The sequence below is a fragment of the Juglans microcarpa x Juglans regia genome, chromosome 3D (genome assembly GCF_004785595.1).
Source record: "Juglans microcarpa x Juglans regia isolate MS1-56 chromosome 3D, Jm3101_v1.0, whole genome shotgun sequence".
In the NCBI taxonomy this organism is placed as follows: domain Eukaryota; kingdom Viridiplantae; phylum Streptophyta; class Magnoliopsida; order Fagales; family Juglandaceae; genus Juglans; species Juglans microcarpa x Juglans regia.
In genome coordinates, this window is record NC_054598.1 from 10,059,302 (window position 1) to 10,074,673 (window position 15,372).

At 39.4% G+C, this 15,372-nt stretch overlaps 2 protein-coding genes across 2 annotated transcripts in view; both read left to right on the forward strand.

Annotated features, from left to right (window-relative positions):
• Positions 1-7,381, forward strand: part of LOC121254421 (transcription factor bHLH49) — a 29,966-nt gene extending 22,585 nt beyond the window's left edge. Inside the window, exons 2-9 of the mRNA XM_041154468.1 lie at positions 3,090-4,047; positions 4,149-4,379; positions 4,462-4,527; positions 4,633-4,701; positions 5,463-5,534; positions 5,624-5,824; positions 6,504-6,591; positions 6,684-7,381. Of these exons, the coding sequence (XP_041010402.1) occupies positions 3,142-4,047; positions 4,149-4,379; positions 4,462-4,527; positions 4,633-4,701; positions 5,463-5,534; positions 5,624-5,824; positions 6,504-6,591; positions 6,684-6,721 (1,671 nt within the window). The 5' untranslated portion in view covers positions 3,090-3,141 and the 3' untranslated portion in view covers positions 6,722-7,381. The remainder of the gene's footprint in view (positions 1-3,089; positions 4,048-4,148; positions 4,380-4,461; positions 4,528-4,632; positions 4,702-5,462; positions 5,535-5,623; positions 5,825-6,503; positions 6,592-6,683) is intronic.
• Positions 7,382-12,106: 4,725 nt separating this feature from the next.
• On the forward strand, positions 12,107-13,485 carry LOC121255014. Its single transcript, XM_041155312.1, has 2 exons — positions 12,107-12,646; positions 13,186-13,485. Exons 1-2 carry the CDS (start codon positions 12,107-12,109, stop codon positions 13,483-13,485), a joined length of 840 nt encoding a protein of 279 aa, XP_041011246.1.
• The last annotated feature ends 1,887 nt before the right edge of the window (positions 13,486-15,372 follow it).

Consider the following 15,372-nt stretch of genomic DNA (forward strand, 5'->3'; position numbering starts at 1 on the left):
CCAATTTTCTAAGGCTCGAATATAATTTTTATTTTTTATTTTTTTATTTTTTTGAAAGAAAGGCTCAAATATAATTGGAGAGTTTTAAAAGGAAGTGTGGAAGAGATTTCATTATTATAAAAGCTTGGGTCTTTGGAATTGTAAGTCCCGATGCCAACTAATAATGACATGAGAGAAAGAGAAAAAGGGGCAGTCCATCATAAAGATAGTAAAAAAAAAATAATAATAATAATTAAAATAAGTTCACCGTACTATCTCTTATTTTTTTATTTAATTTTTAAATAATATCTATCGGTTTTTTTATTTTTTATTTTTTTATTTTTGGCTGATTTTCTTTTAAATAACAGTTTTTGAATGAATGATCTCGAGGTTTAATAGGTGCATAAATAAAGAAAAGAAGTGCTTAAAACTGGTGGGTCAAACTGGAATTCAGTGGATGATGAAAGCCCTTCAATTTAATTACTTCTTGGTACTTTCCGAATTGGATATAAATATTTTGGCAAAAAATAAATAAATTGAAGTGATTTGATATAATATATTATATTATAAAATTATTTTTATTGTAAAATAATATGATGTATCACATAAAATTATGTTAGTTTGTAAATTAAATTTTTTTAAATTTCTTTAGTTGAAGCATTTCTCTTTGAATTATCAAATCGTTAATCTTATATTAAACATTTTTTAAAATGCCAAAATGACATTATGGTTTTGCACTACATATGAAAATAAAATAAAATTAAAAATTAAAAAAAAAAAAAAAGACAAGAACAAGAACAAAAGAACAAGAAACATACAAGAACATTAACATATAGAAGACATGGCCAACAATAAAGACAAGGTTTCAAACAAACTACTACGGTCCCATCTATAAAGTGTGTATCAATTATCAAAACGATTGGGACTTGGAGAAACCAAGTACAAAGATTTTAATTCTAGGACACAAGTTTGGAATATCCTCTTGAATGACCATAGAATACCATAGGAACTAGAAAGATTATACCATGAGCAAGGACGTATCGTTGAGATTGTAAGAAGAGAAATTGCCTGGTCATAAAAGAAAATCTTATAAAAATAAATTTATAAATTGACATAATTTTATATAATATATTAGATTATAAAGTTATTTCTATTGTAAAGTATATATATAACATATTACATAAAGTTGTATCAATTTATGATTTTATTTTATAAAATCTTGTTGGAATTACTGTAACACCATTTTTGTAAGAAAATGTTATTCGATAATAAAATATATTTATTTTAATCAACTTAAATATTTTGGACAAATTCGATTATGATTTTACACTTTATTTATAATTTTAAAAAAATTATAATAATTAAATACGATGAAATAAATTGAGAAGAGATTCTCAATCCAAACAACCCGCAAGTCTTGAGGAGAACTAACGAAAAATGTTTAGGAAGTTAAAAAAAAAAAAGAAAAGTATGCTTTCTCTGACATCGATAATGCAGCAACTGTTACCCGAGAATCAATATCAGCAACATGTGTGATAGATAAGACGGTCAAGATATCATAATCAAATACGTTAGATCTCCCCACAAAATAAAAAGCACTGTTCTGCACTGCTCGACTCATTAAGCTAAGTTTCTTAATTACTTGCAGAGATTACCCATTTTCTTCTCTCTTGCTCACTTCAAGTATTTCTTTATATATATATCTATATATATGTTTGTCTCACTCATTTTAAATCTTAGATCTGATGCTCTTGCTCTCAACAAGGTGTGGCGAAAGAATAATGAAGTAGTGCTTTCTGATTTTTGGGCTAAGGGAAGGGAAGGACGACAATGCAGTAAAAAGGGAAGAACCCTAAAATGAATTGGAAGTTGGCAACGCTAGTTAGAAAATCATATAAAGTTTAACAAATAAACTACTGAGAAGAGCAGATAAATACCATACGAGTTGTGAAAGAAAAGTATTTTTGAAAAGAAAAAATAAATAAAGAAAAAAAAGTAAGGTTAAGCAGTGACGGTGGTTAATCATAGAGAGCTCTGTTTTTTATGCAAGCGTGAGTATAAATGCAGGACCTTTGCCATTACTCCTTCTTCTCTCTTTCTTTCGAAAAAACCCATCTCCTTAAATTTCTTTCACCTTTTTTGTTTTTTGAGAAGTTTCTCCTTATTTATTATTTTCTCTGAATGAGAAGTTTCTCCTTAAATTTCTCCTTGTACTGCCTTTTTCAGTCTTTCTCTGTCCAAGACTTTGCTTTTAATATGTCTCTCTCTTTCCCCCTCTCTCTCTAGGCTGTGACAGTGTCCAGCAGGATTTCTGAGCTAAAAAGACAGGAAGGGTTGAACAAACAAAACCCCAATTCAATAAAAGTTGGGTCTGTAAAGCTTGAATGGCGGGCAGAGTACCAAAAGTAGCTCGGAATCTGAATTGGGTATTTTTCCCTTGTCACTTTTAGCTGGCCTCTCCCTGCTCAAAGCTGGGTTTCTGCTCTGACTAGGGTTTGAATGATTATTTATTATGCTGAAATCGATGTATCTGTACAATTGACTGCTTCCACACACCTTTTCTCAGCTCTCCTTTGAACTATCTTTTTTAGTTTCTATTTCCTGGTTGGGCTTCCTTCGTGTAATTTGGTACTTCCAAGTTCCGTGGTAGCTTTGGAAACGGTAGCTTTTAAAGTTGTGCGATCTTTACTGCTTTTTCAGTGCTTTTGCGTTTTTGAGCTCACATTCTTGAGTCTTTCTTGTTCTTTTCTTTCTGGGTCTTCTTCTAAGCTGTTTCCTTCTTGTTAGTTTCACTTGCTTGATATTCTCTCTTCTGGATGGATTGAGCTTTTGGGGAATATCTGAAGATCAATGTGAAGATTCTTTTATTGTAGGTTTCGAATTACATGATTTTAATTGAAGCCAGTTTGTATGGTTGTTAGTGAATATATATCTCTAGATTGATTAGTTCTCCATCAGATTTGATTTTTTCCTCTTCTGCTCCCCCTGCCTTCTTGGCTTTGGTCTTTGGTTCGTCTAGGATTGGGCAACTAGCCTCTTACTCGGGATGGTCAAGTTCCGAAATTTTTGTTAGATTTTCCAATTTCTGGCTGTTTGAAATTCATTGGAAGAAAAAGGCATTTGCCACTGGTTGCTTTTGGCATTCCTGTAAAGGAAGTAGATATGGGTGACAAAGATAAATTTGAGTTAGAAAATAGGAACGAGGATCCTATGAACTATGCACCTAGTGTGTCAGACTGGGGATTTGGCGGTGCCAATCTCACGAATACATCTATCGGTTTGGCTCCCAAGGTAAATCCGATGGCTGTTAGCAAAGGAGACCTTATTGGATCTTCTTCTTGTTCATCTACTTCAATGGTGGATGCATTTGGCCCAACCATTTGGGACCACCACGCCAATTCAGAAAACCTGAGATTTTGTGACAATGGTGTCCAGAAAAATACTTCAGACACGTTTGGGAGAAAAGGAGATCCTGTCGCCCTAAGAAGTATTGATAAAACATTTGATATGGGTTGGAATCCTACGAGTTCAATGTTGAAAGGAGACATTTTCTTGCCAAATGCACCTGCAATGCTTCCGCAGAGGTTACCTCAGTTCCCAGCGGATTCTGCGTTCATTGAGCGTGCTGCTAGGTTCTCATGCTTCAATGGTGGGAATTTTAGTGATATGTTTAATCCTTTTGCGGTTCCTGAATCTATGGGTCTTTTTTCTGGGGCCGGGGGGGTGATGCAAGGGACGCAGGAGGCTTTTGCTGGGAGTGGGTTGAAATCCGTGTCTGGCGGGCAGTCTAAAAAGAATGAACCGAGTGTTGGTGAAGTTTCCAAGGATGTTTCTTTGTCTGTTGAGCATGGGGCTGCTGGAGGGAGACCACCAAAGGATGAGAGAAGTCAGAGCCATGTGAGATCTCATGACGAATCTAAACAACGCAGTGGTGGGTCAGGTAATGATTCTGATGAAGCCGAGCTTAGCGGTGCTGGTGATCAAGATGAGCCATCTATGTTGGAGGGTGCAGGTCGGGAACCTTTTGCTAAGGGACTTGACTCGAGGAAAAGGAAAAGGAATGGCCAGGTAGACCACGCATCTGAAGTTTTTTCTGTAAAATGTAATGGGTGCATTCATTTTTTTTTTTTTTTTTTATCATCTCTCACGAATGTTAAAATTTGTGGTAGGATGCTAAACTTGATCCAGCCAAAGGAGCTGCTCAGCAGTCTGGTGAATGCGCGAAGGATAACACTGAAATTCAACAGACGGGAGACCAAAACCCAACCTCAACTACTAACAGGAGCTCTGGGAAACATGGTAAACAGGGTTCTCAAGCTTCAGATCCACCAAAAGAAGAGTACATTCATGTCAGAGCTCGGAGGGGCCAGGCAACTAATAGTCATAGTCTCGCAGAAAGAGTAAGATCAGATGGAAATTATTTCAAATAATTCTTTTTTAAGCTACAACATTTGGGTAGGAACTAAATGATTCTGAGTATAGGTAAGAAGAGAAAAAATCAGTGAACGGATGAAGTTTCTTCAAGACCTTGTACCTGGTTGCAGCAAGGTTGGTTTGATGAAGTCAATAGCTTAAAGAACATAATTATGCCAAAATTCCCACCACAATTGAGTATAAACTTTTCAAATTATGAAATTTGATTTGTTTTTGCAGGTCACTGGTAAAGCGGTGATGCTGGACGAAATCATTAACTATGTACAGTCACTGCAACGACAGGTTGAGGTATGGGAGAAACAATGTGTTTCTTTTCATTCTTCAAGTCAGTGTTTCTTAATTTATCCAGCATTACGTTTCCTGTGTCTTATGTTCTTGTCAGCATGAACTCATAATAACTTAGCTGCATAATATTGTGTATAGCTTGTGCATCTTGACACAGATAATTTGAATGTTTCAGCATTGCAACAGCTTATACAATCATTGCCGTATGTTATCATATAATTTAAATAATTAAATTTACATCTTTCCATCCTTTTAAGTTTTTGGGATAATTGGTGATTTAATGTGGTATTAAAGTACATGTCCTGAATTCGGAATCCCAACCCTGCACTCTTCATCCTCAATTGTAGTCCACTTATCAAAGGGGAGTCTAACTCACACACGGGATGAGTGTTGGAATATAATTTAAATAAGTACATTTACCTCTTCTCATCAGTTTAAGCTTTTAGAATAAGTTGTAATTTAACACCATAGTGTCTTGTTTTTCAAATGAATATTAGGGACTTGTGTTTTAATTATTAGGTGGTCCTTATATTATAACGCTATCTAAAGCTTCTGAATTAGCCTGTTTAATTAGATTATTTATTCACTTGAATATTAGGGACTTTTGTAACTAGGTGTTTCTTCTGTATACTTCCTGTGTACTTGGACTTCGCCTATTACATTGTGCTTAATAAAATTTTTAACTTATCAAAAAAAAAATATTAGGGACTTTTGCGTTTTAACAAATAGATGGTTCTTATATTCTTACACTCTCTTTTTTGCAGTTTTTGTCGATGAAACTTGCTACTGTCAATCCACGGCTAGATTTTAATGTCGAAGGGCTCCTGGCAAAAGATGTAATAGTATTGGCAATATTTCAATAAGAAACGGAATCCTTGTATGTACCATTTCTAGTTTACTGTAACAAAATCTCCAATTTATGCAGATCCTTCCGTCACGAGTGGCCACTTCATCTACTCTGGGATATTCACCTGATATTCCAATGGCTTATCCTCCGTTGCACCCATCTCAACGAGGACTTATTCAAGCTGGTCTTCCTGGCATGGGAGGCTCATCTGATTTACTTCAAAGAACCATTCATTCTCAGTTGACACCCATGGCTGGAGGATTCAAGGAACCCACACAGGTAACTTAATATCCATAGCTAGAATTGTTTTTTCTCATCACCTGCTTTGATTATAAAATAGCTCACACTTAAATTTTATTGCACAATGAGAATGGCGGAACAGTTGGGGCATATTCTGCGTAATGAAGAAGGTTGACTGGGTAGGATGAACATTATTTTATATGGGCATTCATTTGCAAAGTGTCCCCCCCCCCCCCCCCCCCCCCCCCCCCCCCCCCCCCCCCCCCCCCCCCATTTCAAAGTAAAAAACATTTCTGAAGAAGAAAACAAAATGCATGGGGTTTTTGTTAGAGGCCGAGCCAGTAAATTTAACTTGGAGGAGGGCAAAACTATAATAAATGAACTTGGGGGAATTATTTTTTATGGTACTTTCCCTATAAAAGAAAAATTAGAAAATTAATTTTTAATGCCTTTTTGAGATGGCCTCCCAAGCCAATGTGTAGTTCCACCCCTGGTTCTTGTTATTTTTTTCATGGGTTTTCTTTCAAAAAATTATCTTCCAGCTTCAATGAAAATTTTTTTGCTCCCATCAATAATTTTCCTAGTTTCATCCCTGTTTGCAATCTTGCCAACTTCTGTCCATTTAAGAATGTGTGAGCATTATTCTTTGAACTTGGGCTTCATGAGCCTCCATGCATCACGATTGACCTTTTTTCTTTACATATGTATCACCATACAGCTACCTAATGTCTGGGACGATGAGCTCCACAATGTTATCCAGATGAGCTATGGAACCAGTGCTCCTTCCAATACCCAAGATGAAGATGGTATAATTTTACCATTTTCTAGACAAATAAATCCCTACTATAACATGCCCCCTACTGTGCTCAAGCTTATCGAGTTCCCTTCTGATTTGCAGGGTCCTTGCCATCTGGGCAGATGAAAGTTGAACTTTAATTAGCTTTTGGATTTCATTGTACTATTATGGCCTGGTGTATGCCTGTGCAGCTTCTTACATTTCAAGGAAATAACAAAGCTCAAGAGGTTTCCTCTTCCATGGAAAAAGATTTAACACCATCCATATTCGGCTCAATTTGTGTAGTAAAGTGAGATGCTAGCCTGGGTAGAAGCTTGAAGGAACTGTCACATGATCCAAAGAGAGATTTTTCTACAGCTTTGCGGATTCTCGGAGATATTATGCAGCAGCAGAAGCCACTGTTGTTTCTTTTGTAGTGGCTTTAAACACTAAACATCCAGACGAGAATCCAATCTTCACGAGAATGAATAGGTTTGTGAATCAAGGGTGTACAGTAAAGTTCAAAAACCTCAGTAGACAGGCCAAGTGGGAGGGAGACACTCTCATGTCGGGGCAATTTTTTCTAGTCTTATGAAATTTGAAGGGTGCATTTTACGAGAAGATTGCAGGGGAAATCCTGGTAATGTTTTCTCCAGTTTAGGTTTGTTTTAATCCATATACTAACAAATGTAATGTTGTTCCTTTTTTTCTTCCTCCCCTTCATCTCCATTCTTTCAACTCCGTGGTAATATTGGAGTAAAAACATACAATTTCTGTGACTATTTCTGGACTAAATCTGAAGCCTCTCTAAATTCATCATAGACTCTGGTGTATGGTGTCATCTGATTGAAAATGAACACAAATCAGGATTTTTTCCAAATCATAAGTTCTCTAAAGGAAGTTTGGATGAGAGTTTTAAGAGATTTTGCATTAACTCCGGCATTTGGGAATGAGCAAAATGATACAATTAATCAATTCACTCCATTAATTCCAAAAAGATTTTAGCTGCTGTTTTTGGATATGGAGGATCCTATATGAATATCCCTTGGGTGCATGCCAATTGAGCATGTGCATGGCTGTGGGTGCCGAAGGCTCGAGTCTTGACCCTCCGGTGCGATCTGTTTCAATTTTTTTCATCATCTCTGTGGTTGGATGATCTGTGGTCTTCATTTCATCCCTTCAAAATATTTTCGTGAAGGAAAATTATCCAAGCTCCCATATTCTAAAATTTTTATGCCAAAAATGATAAGCGAGAATATTTGAGAAATGAGAATGTTTGTGAATAGTAGTGAAAAAATAATAATAAAATATTAAATAGTAATAAAAAGTAAGTGAAAAGTAATGAATATTAAAAATAGTAAATGAAAAATAATATAGTAGTAAGAGTGTTTGAGAGAAGTTGAGATACTCTTGGCTGTCAAATTTTTATCCTCTCATCATCTTGCATTGAATGGATTGAGAATTATTTATCATTGATTACTTAGCATGTAATCATTTGATCTCTACCTAGCAAAAAAAATGTAATCATTTGATCTCACGTAAAGGATGGTGGAAGGATGATGATTAAAATGATATTAAATAGAGTTTATTTAATATTAATTATAAATAACACTCATTATATAAGTTAAAAAAAGAATTGCTATAGGCATAAATAAATTTTACAAAAGTAAATTATTAAATTGAGGTAGTTTCATATGATCTATTAGATGTATTGTATAATATAAATAATTTTATAATTTGACGTATCACATCAAACTACGTAATTCGTGATCTCTTTTAAAAAAAACTTAATATTTTCATTTGACGTGTTTCAACAACCATCAGTGATGCATACATAGACAGAAAAATAAAATGTGGGTGCTTTCATGTTACTGTTTGTGCAATGTTGATAAGTGAAAGGGATATATTTTTTTTTTTCTAAGCAAGCAAATTCATTGATAAACTAAGTGGTTACATGATATTGGATTCAATGGAGTGAGTCTTCAACAATCATTCCAAAACAAACAAATGCAACACAAGTGGTATAAAAAAATAATGGATCAAAAGCCAAAAATTGGCTCCCACCCATTTCCCACTAAGGGGAAGCCGCTTGAAGCATTTTTAGCATTATAGTCTAATAAACAAACTGTAAGACTGGGACTAAAAGTCACAGTGAATCGAGGTGTGTTGCATGTTGTTTGTCTAAACTAGCTGTAGGAGACTTTCACGACCACTTTGTCTTCATTATCAGTTAGGAAAAGCGGGAACATAGGAACGTAGCAACCGGAGGATGCATCAATATGTTGGTAAGGGACATTCAATGTCTATGGAGGCGCGTGTGGTTCACGTGCCACTCTAGAAAAAAAGGTGGTGGTTGGATCTGAGAGATTTGAAACCACATATTCCAGTGGTGCTGTGCGTAGCGGTAGGAGACTTTTTGCGGCGCGGCGGCGCGTGAAATACACGTGCAGTATGAGCCGCGCTTGAGATTCACACACCAATCTTTTGATCAGTTTTCTTTGGCCGTCTGACAGATCGGCGGCTGGAAAGTCTATTGTTCAGTTGCGTGGTGGTTGTAGGAGGCCAATAGGTAGTAGATCGGCGAATCTAGGTGCTACAGGCGGAAAATGACAAAAAAAAAAAGGAAAAAAACATTATAAATAACATCGACGTTAGCCGGGCAGGAGAAGGGAGGGAGGAGTCGAAGTTCTAACAACTCTCTCTCTGCGAAGGAAATGGAAGGATGGCTAAAAGTTGGATAGAGAGAAAATGACTCTCGAAGAGAGAGAAAAAGATGAAAAAGGTCCCTCGAAAGAGCTATCTTTTACAACCAATAATGTGTGAATTTCCTGCATTTTTCTTTATGTCTCTTTAGTATTTTCTGTTGGAAGTATTTTCAAAATAATTAATTTTATATTATATTTATTAATAATTTTTTTGGTTGATTTTGGAAGTTGTGAATTATTTTGGAAAGAGAGAAGTTATGGAATATTTATGAGAGTTATAACATTTTGGGTCTACATAACCATCACAGGCCATTAACTGGTTGAGTGGTTTTTATGTCTTTGGATTACCTAGAGGGCTGGAGTTCGAGTCACCTCCATGGCAAGATGGGTTTTTAAGTTAATTTATGATGAGAACCTTGTGTGAAGAACTACATGCGTGAAGCGCTGTGCGCTGCCAATACTAGGGGGCTCAAGCGATGCATTGAGTGCGGGCATGCACGAGGCGTAGCAACGCAACAAGAGGGGCTGTTAAAACCCCTAGAAAAGTAGCCTTGGGACAAGTCTCGACACTGCCCTTGGAAAGCAAGGACAACACCATGGCTAGCCTACACGCATGCCATGGCCAGTGCCGTGCCGTGACACGCACAGAGCGCCCAGCATGCATGCATGTCTTGGCCCGCGTGTTGACACGCACGAGGCACCCAGAATGTAGGCCAGCAAGGTTAGTGCACGCGCACACCCCTGCGCGCACCTGCTCCTACGCACGTCCCTGCGCGCGACTGCGACTGCTCACGCCCCAGCGCGCGCCCATGAGCACGCCCCTGTGCGCGCGCCTGCTCTTGCGCGAGTGCTTGCTCCTGCGCACGCCTCTACGTTCATGCCTGGGCGCACCCATGCGCAAGCTCGCCCGCGTGCGCCTCCCTGCCCACCAGGCATGCCATCCAGCGCATGCCTTGCAGCCCAGTGCCCAGGCCACCAGCCTGGGCCATGCAGCACGCACACATAGCTCACCATCAGCAGGCCTTGCATGGCACCAGACCATGCCCACCAGCAGGCCCGTGCATGGCACCATGTCATGCTCATCAGCAAGCCATGTTGTGCCACCTAGCCATGGACCAACCCGAAGACTGCCATGCACCATTCTAGCCACCATGGGCTCATGCATGCCATTACCAACATGGTCCATGCCTTTACGTTATTTCCTTTTTATTTAATTTATTTTTATTTATTTATTTCAAGGGACCTATTGTGGGTTTCCAACTTGTAACTCTTATAAATAGGACCCTTAGTATTTTCTTTTACATCTTTTGACAAAATCCTTTTGGATGGTTTTGTTATTGAGATCATACATTTCAGTGCTTAGCACTTGGGCTTTTTGGGGTGCAATTCGTAAATCCCTAAGAAGAGAATCACACTTTGCAATTCGTGAATAAGTGTGGTTCAATTTATCAATCTTATGAGTATTATTCATTCATTCTCTTGTCTTCCATTTTCTCTCCAATGAAATTGTTATTTTGTGTGCATTGCTCATGAATTGTTCTTGAGAAAACATTGTGTTCTTCGGATTGTTCATTGGCAAAATCCATCAATTGCCTCATTTGATCCATCCAAACACTTAGTGTCGCCCACTATAGTGTTTGCCTTGGTCCACATTCCATACATAGCCTTGCCGCCACTCTCATAAAACCCTAGCCAAATCCCCACTTCCATACTTGGCATTCCCATATTTACCCTTCTACCATCCTAGTTTGCCCTAGCCGAAACTTCCTCATATTTGAATCAAAGTCTCATTTTCAGCCAACACTTGCCTTAATTGGCTTAACCCTAGCTGCCTACCTCCCATTCCATGTTGGGGTTCCTATAATTTAAGAACCCTAGTTGACCATATCTTCCCCCATAACCGGCCATATCTTTCCTTATTGGAGTTCCAAGATTTTAGGAATCATTCCTTAAATCTCTCAACCAATCAATCAATCAAGCCCTTCCTTGTTGCTGTCCACCCTAGCCGCCCAACACCTAGCCCTAATTCCATCTTCCTACATCCAACGCTAAACCTAAACCCTAAGTGGGGCCAACCCTAGTTTCATCTATTGCCATGCGCCTCCATCATTGATAGCAACCCTCACACGCCATCATCATTCCCACCAACCCACACGCCAAGTCAAGCCTAGACACCTAACCTCACTCTACCAAAGTTGCCATCGTTGTGACCTTTGTTCAAGAACCAAGCAAGAGAGGAATGGGCTCTCGGTCATCACAAGGAGATCCTAGGCGAGGAGATCATAGTGTTTAGGGACTTGACCGAGGTCCCTAACATTAATGGTGCTTTCGTTGAAAGGATTCTTATTTGGTGAATTTTGAGAAGTTCTCACTTCTCCAAGAGGTAAACGACGCGTTAACTCAAAACTTTGTGAATTGGTTGGAGGAGACCCTTGTTGGATCCCATTTATTTTTTGTTGTGATTGAGAAATTGAAGTTTTGGGATTGAGGTAGAGGACAGAGTAGTGATCTTGAAGGGATCGACCACCCTTGAAGGTGGGGGATCTGAGGTTGGACATTGTGCAAGAGGGGTCGACCACCCTTGAAGGTAGGGGACCCAAGGTTGGACCTTTCGAGCTGTGATCAAGCTCCACCAACCTTGTTGCTGCCCAACTCGTGTGCAAGTCAGTTTGCAAGGCTTAGTTGCAAGTAGTTGCAAGTTGAAGAGCCATGAACTGAGAAATGCACGAGACCATGGATCAAAGCAGTTCCAACTAGGAACGCATTGATGCCGTGAAAGAGAATGCCGTGAGGATCACCAACATCCTTAGTGAGTTTAACTCTACACTAGCCGAACTAAGGATGGCTTTGAATCCTACCACTCGTGAGATCGAGGAAAATAGAAGAGCCATGGATGCCATGAGGCGTGATAATAATGCAAGTCTTGAAAGGCTTGAGAGAAGATCGGCCGAGACCAATGGCAAAGGAGCACCACCAAGTCCGCATGGGCAAAGGCAAGAGGTCTTTGTTGATGGAGTCGAAACAAGTGTCACGAGCTCCATGCATGAACCACCAAGACCCGAGTATAGGAGAGGTGAACGGGTTGAGAATGACCAAGTAGTCGTGGACAGGTGGATCCGTGATGATGTCCACCATTCTAGAAGTCCAAGTATTTTGAGAGAACCTCAAGATGTGAGGTTTGAAGTTCCAAGATTTGAAGAGCATCACAAGGCCGAGTATGACTTTAGCCATGGGGGACTGAATGGTCATGATGACCATGCCCATAGAAGACACTTCAATCGAGGAAGAGAAAGGGGCCATAGAAACCGAAGGCATGAGGAAGACCACTATGATGATAGAGTTGGAAACCGGGCACATGACCGGGGACCAAGAAGGCCAAAGGTAGATTTCCCTAAGTTCAATGGGGGGATCCATATGAGTGGTTGGACAAGGTGGACTACTATTTTTGGGTGTATGAAGTTCCAAGGGAAGAGAGAGTTTCTATGGTGTGTTTTCATCTTGAAAGAAGAGCAAGTAAGTGGTGGAGTTGGCTTTGTGACCAATATGATAAAGAGAGGAAACGCCTAGGGTGGACGGCTTTTGAAAAAGAATTCTTGATGCAATTTGGGCCGTCACCAATTGTCGACCATCATGGGCAAATGGCCAAATTGAAACAAGAGGGAAAAGTGCACCATTTTATTGATGAGTTTCGGCAACTCCAAAACTTGGTGAGGGGTTGGTCCAAAGAGGTATTAATTGGCACCTTTGTGGATGGGTTGAAACATTGGCTTGCTAAAGAGATTCAGTTGAAGCAACCAACAAGGCTACAAGAAGTTATGAGGATGGCTGAGATATCGGAAGAGAGCACTCACATTGAGAAGCGTCATTCCAAGGACATGGGGAGCAAATTTCTCAAGCCTTAAGTTCTTTGGAAAGGCAAGGAGGTTGAAAGGAGTGCATCAAAACTGAAGCCATATGAAGTAAAAAAGTTATCTAGAGAAGAGGTGCAAGAGAGGATTAAAAATGGGCTTTGCTTCAAGTGTGGTGACAAGTGGAGTAAAGAACACAAGTGTAAGGCCGGACAAGCTTATGTGATGCTTGAAGATGAAACAATTGAAGAAGAGGAAGAAGACGGCCATGTAGAGACAACTAGTGAGGAGTCGGAACTTGAAGAGGCCAAATCTAGTGAACCACTAGAGGAGGCCGAATTGTCTTTAAATGCAATTTCGGGTGTACCTTGACCCACATCCATGAGAGTGATGGCTTGGGTGGGAAAATTCAAAGTGACTCTTTTGGTGGATAGTGGCTCCACACATAACTTTATCAATGTCAATATTGTGACCAAGATTGGATTGAAGCCAAGTGCCATTGAACATTTTGAAGTAAAAATAGCCAATGGAAACAAGTCTAGATGTGAAACACTTGTTAAAGAAGTGAAGATGAATGTGCAAGGTGTGAGAATTATGGCCGACCTACATGTGTTGGCATTAGTGGGTCTTGATGTGGTGATCGACAATGCTTGGCTCAAGGACCTTGGGAGAGTTATTCATGACTACCACAATATGACCATGGAGTTTAAACTTGGCTCAAAGAAAAGAGTTTGGAAGGCCTTGACATCAAAAGAAGTGAAAGCTTGTGAGGCCATCATGTTCGAAAAGTTGTGCAAATGAGGGGCCTATTGCTTTGCCATAATGGTGGCCAATGAAGACTACTTGTGCAATGTGAAAAAGGGTGAAAAGGAAAGTAACAAAGATGAATTAGAAGGGCTGCCCGTGGAGGTGAATGAGGTTTTAGAAGACCATCGAGGAGTTCTAGAGGTGCCTTCTACCTTGCCACCATCTAGGCTCTTTGACCACCGGATTGTGCTTGTGGATGAAAAGAAGCCGGTGAATGTTCCACCTTATCATTATGCCCATTTTCAAAAGGGGAAGATAGAGAGGCAAGTGGATGACATGTTGAAGAATGGCTTGATCAGGCCAAATACTAGTGCATTTTCTTTTCCCGTGCTATTAGTGAGAAAGAAAGATGAGACATGGAGATTTTGTACTGACTATAGGGCCTTAAATGAAGCCACGGTGAATGATAGGTTCCCTATCCCAACCGTGGATGAGATGCTTGATGAACTCCATGGTGCAAGAATTTTTTCCAAGTTAGATTTAAGGGCGAGCTACCATCAAATAAGAATGAAGAGTGAAGACATACACAAGACGACTTTTAGAACACATTCCGGGCACTTTGAGTATCTAGTGATGCCATTTGGATTGTGCAATGCTCCATCCACTTTCCAAGTCGCCATGAACACAATTTTTAAGCCACTTTTGAGGAAGTTTGTTTTGGTATTTTTTTATGACATTTTGGTTTACTCCAAGACTATTGAAGAGCATAAGAGCCACTTGAGAATTGTGATGAAGATTTTGGAAGAGCACCACTTCTTCATTAAGGCTTCCAAATGTGCCTTTATGGAGAAAGAACTTGAGTATCTTGGTCACTTCATCTCGAGAGAGGGGGTGAAAGTAGATCAAAGAAAGATTGAGGCTATGGTGGATTGGCCACTTCCTAGTGACATTTCAGCATTGAGAGGCTTCTTGGAGTTGACCGGCTATTATAGGCGGTTTGTGAAGAATTATGGGCTTATTGCTAGGCCACTTACATCCTTATTGAAGAAGGACAACTTTGTATGGACCCAAGAGGCAATGGAGGCTTTTAATGAGTTGAAGAGGGCTATGACTTCCACTCCCGTGCTCGCATTGCCAAACTTTGAGAAGTCTTTTGAGGTATACACCGATGTTAGTGGCAAAAGAATAGGGGTTGTTTTGGTTCAAGAAAAGAGACCAATAACCTTTATTTCCAAAGCACTTAGACCAATAAAAAAGACATGGAGTACTTATGCTAGGGGGATGCTAGCGGTTGTGCATGCTGTGAAGGTATGGAGACCCTATTTGTTGGGAAGAAAGTTACCATTGTCACGGATCAACAAGCATTGAGGCACTTGCTTCAACAAAAAATAGTGACATCCAAGCAACAAAAATTCCTAGTGAAGTTGCTTGGATTTGAGTATGATATCATCTACCAACCAGGCAAGGAAAACAAAGTGGCGGATGCTTTAAGTAGAAAAGAGGGAAGCTCAA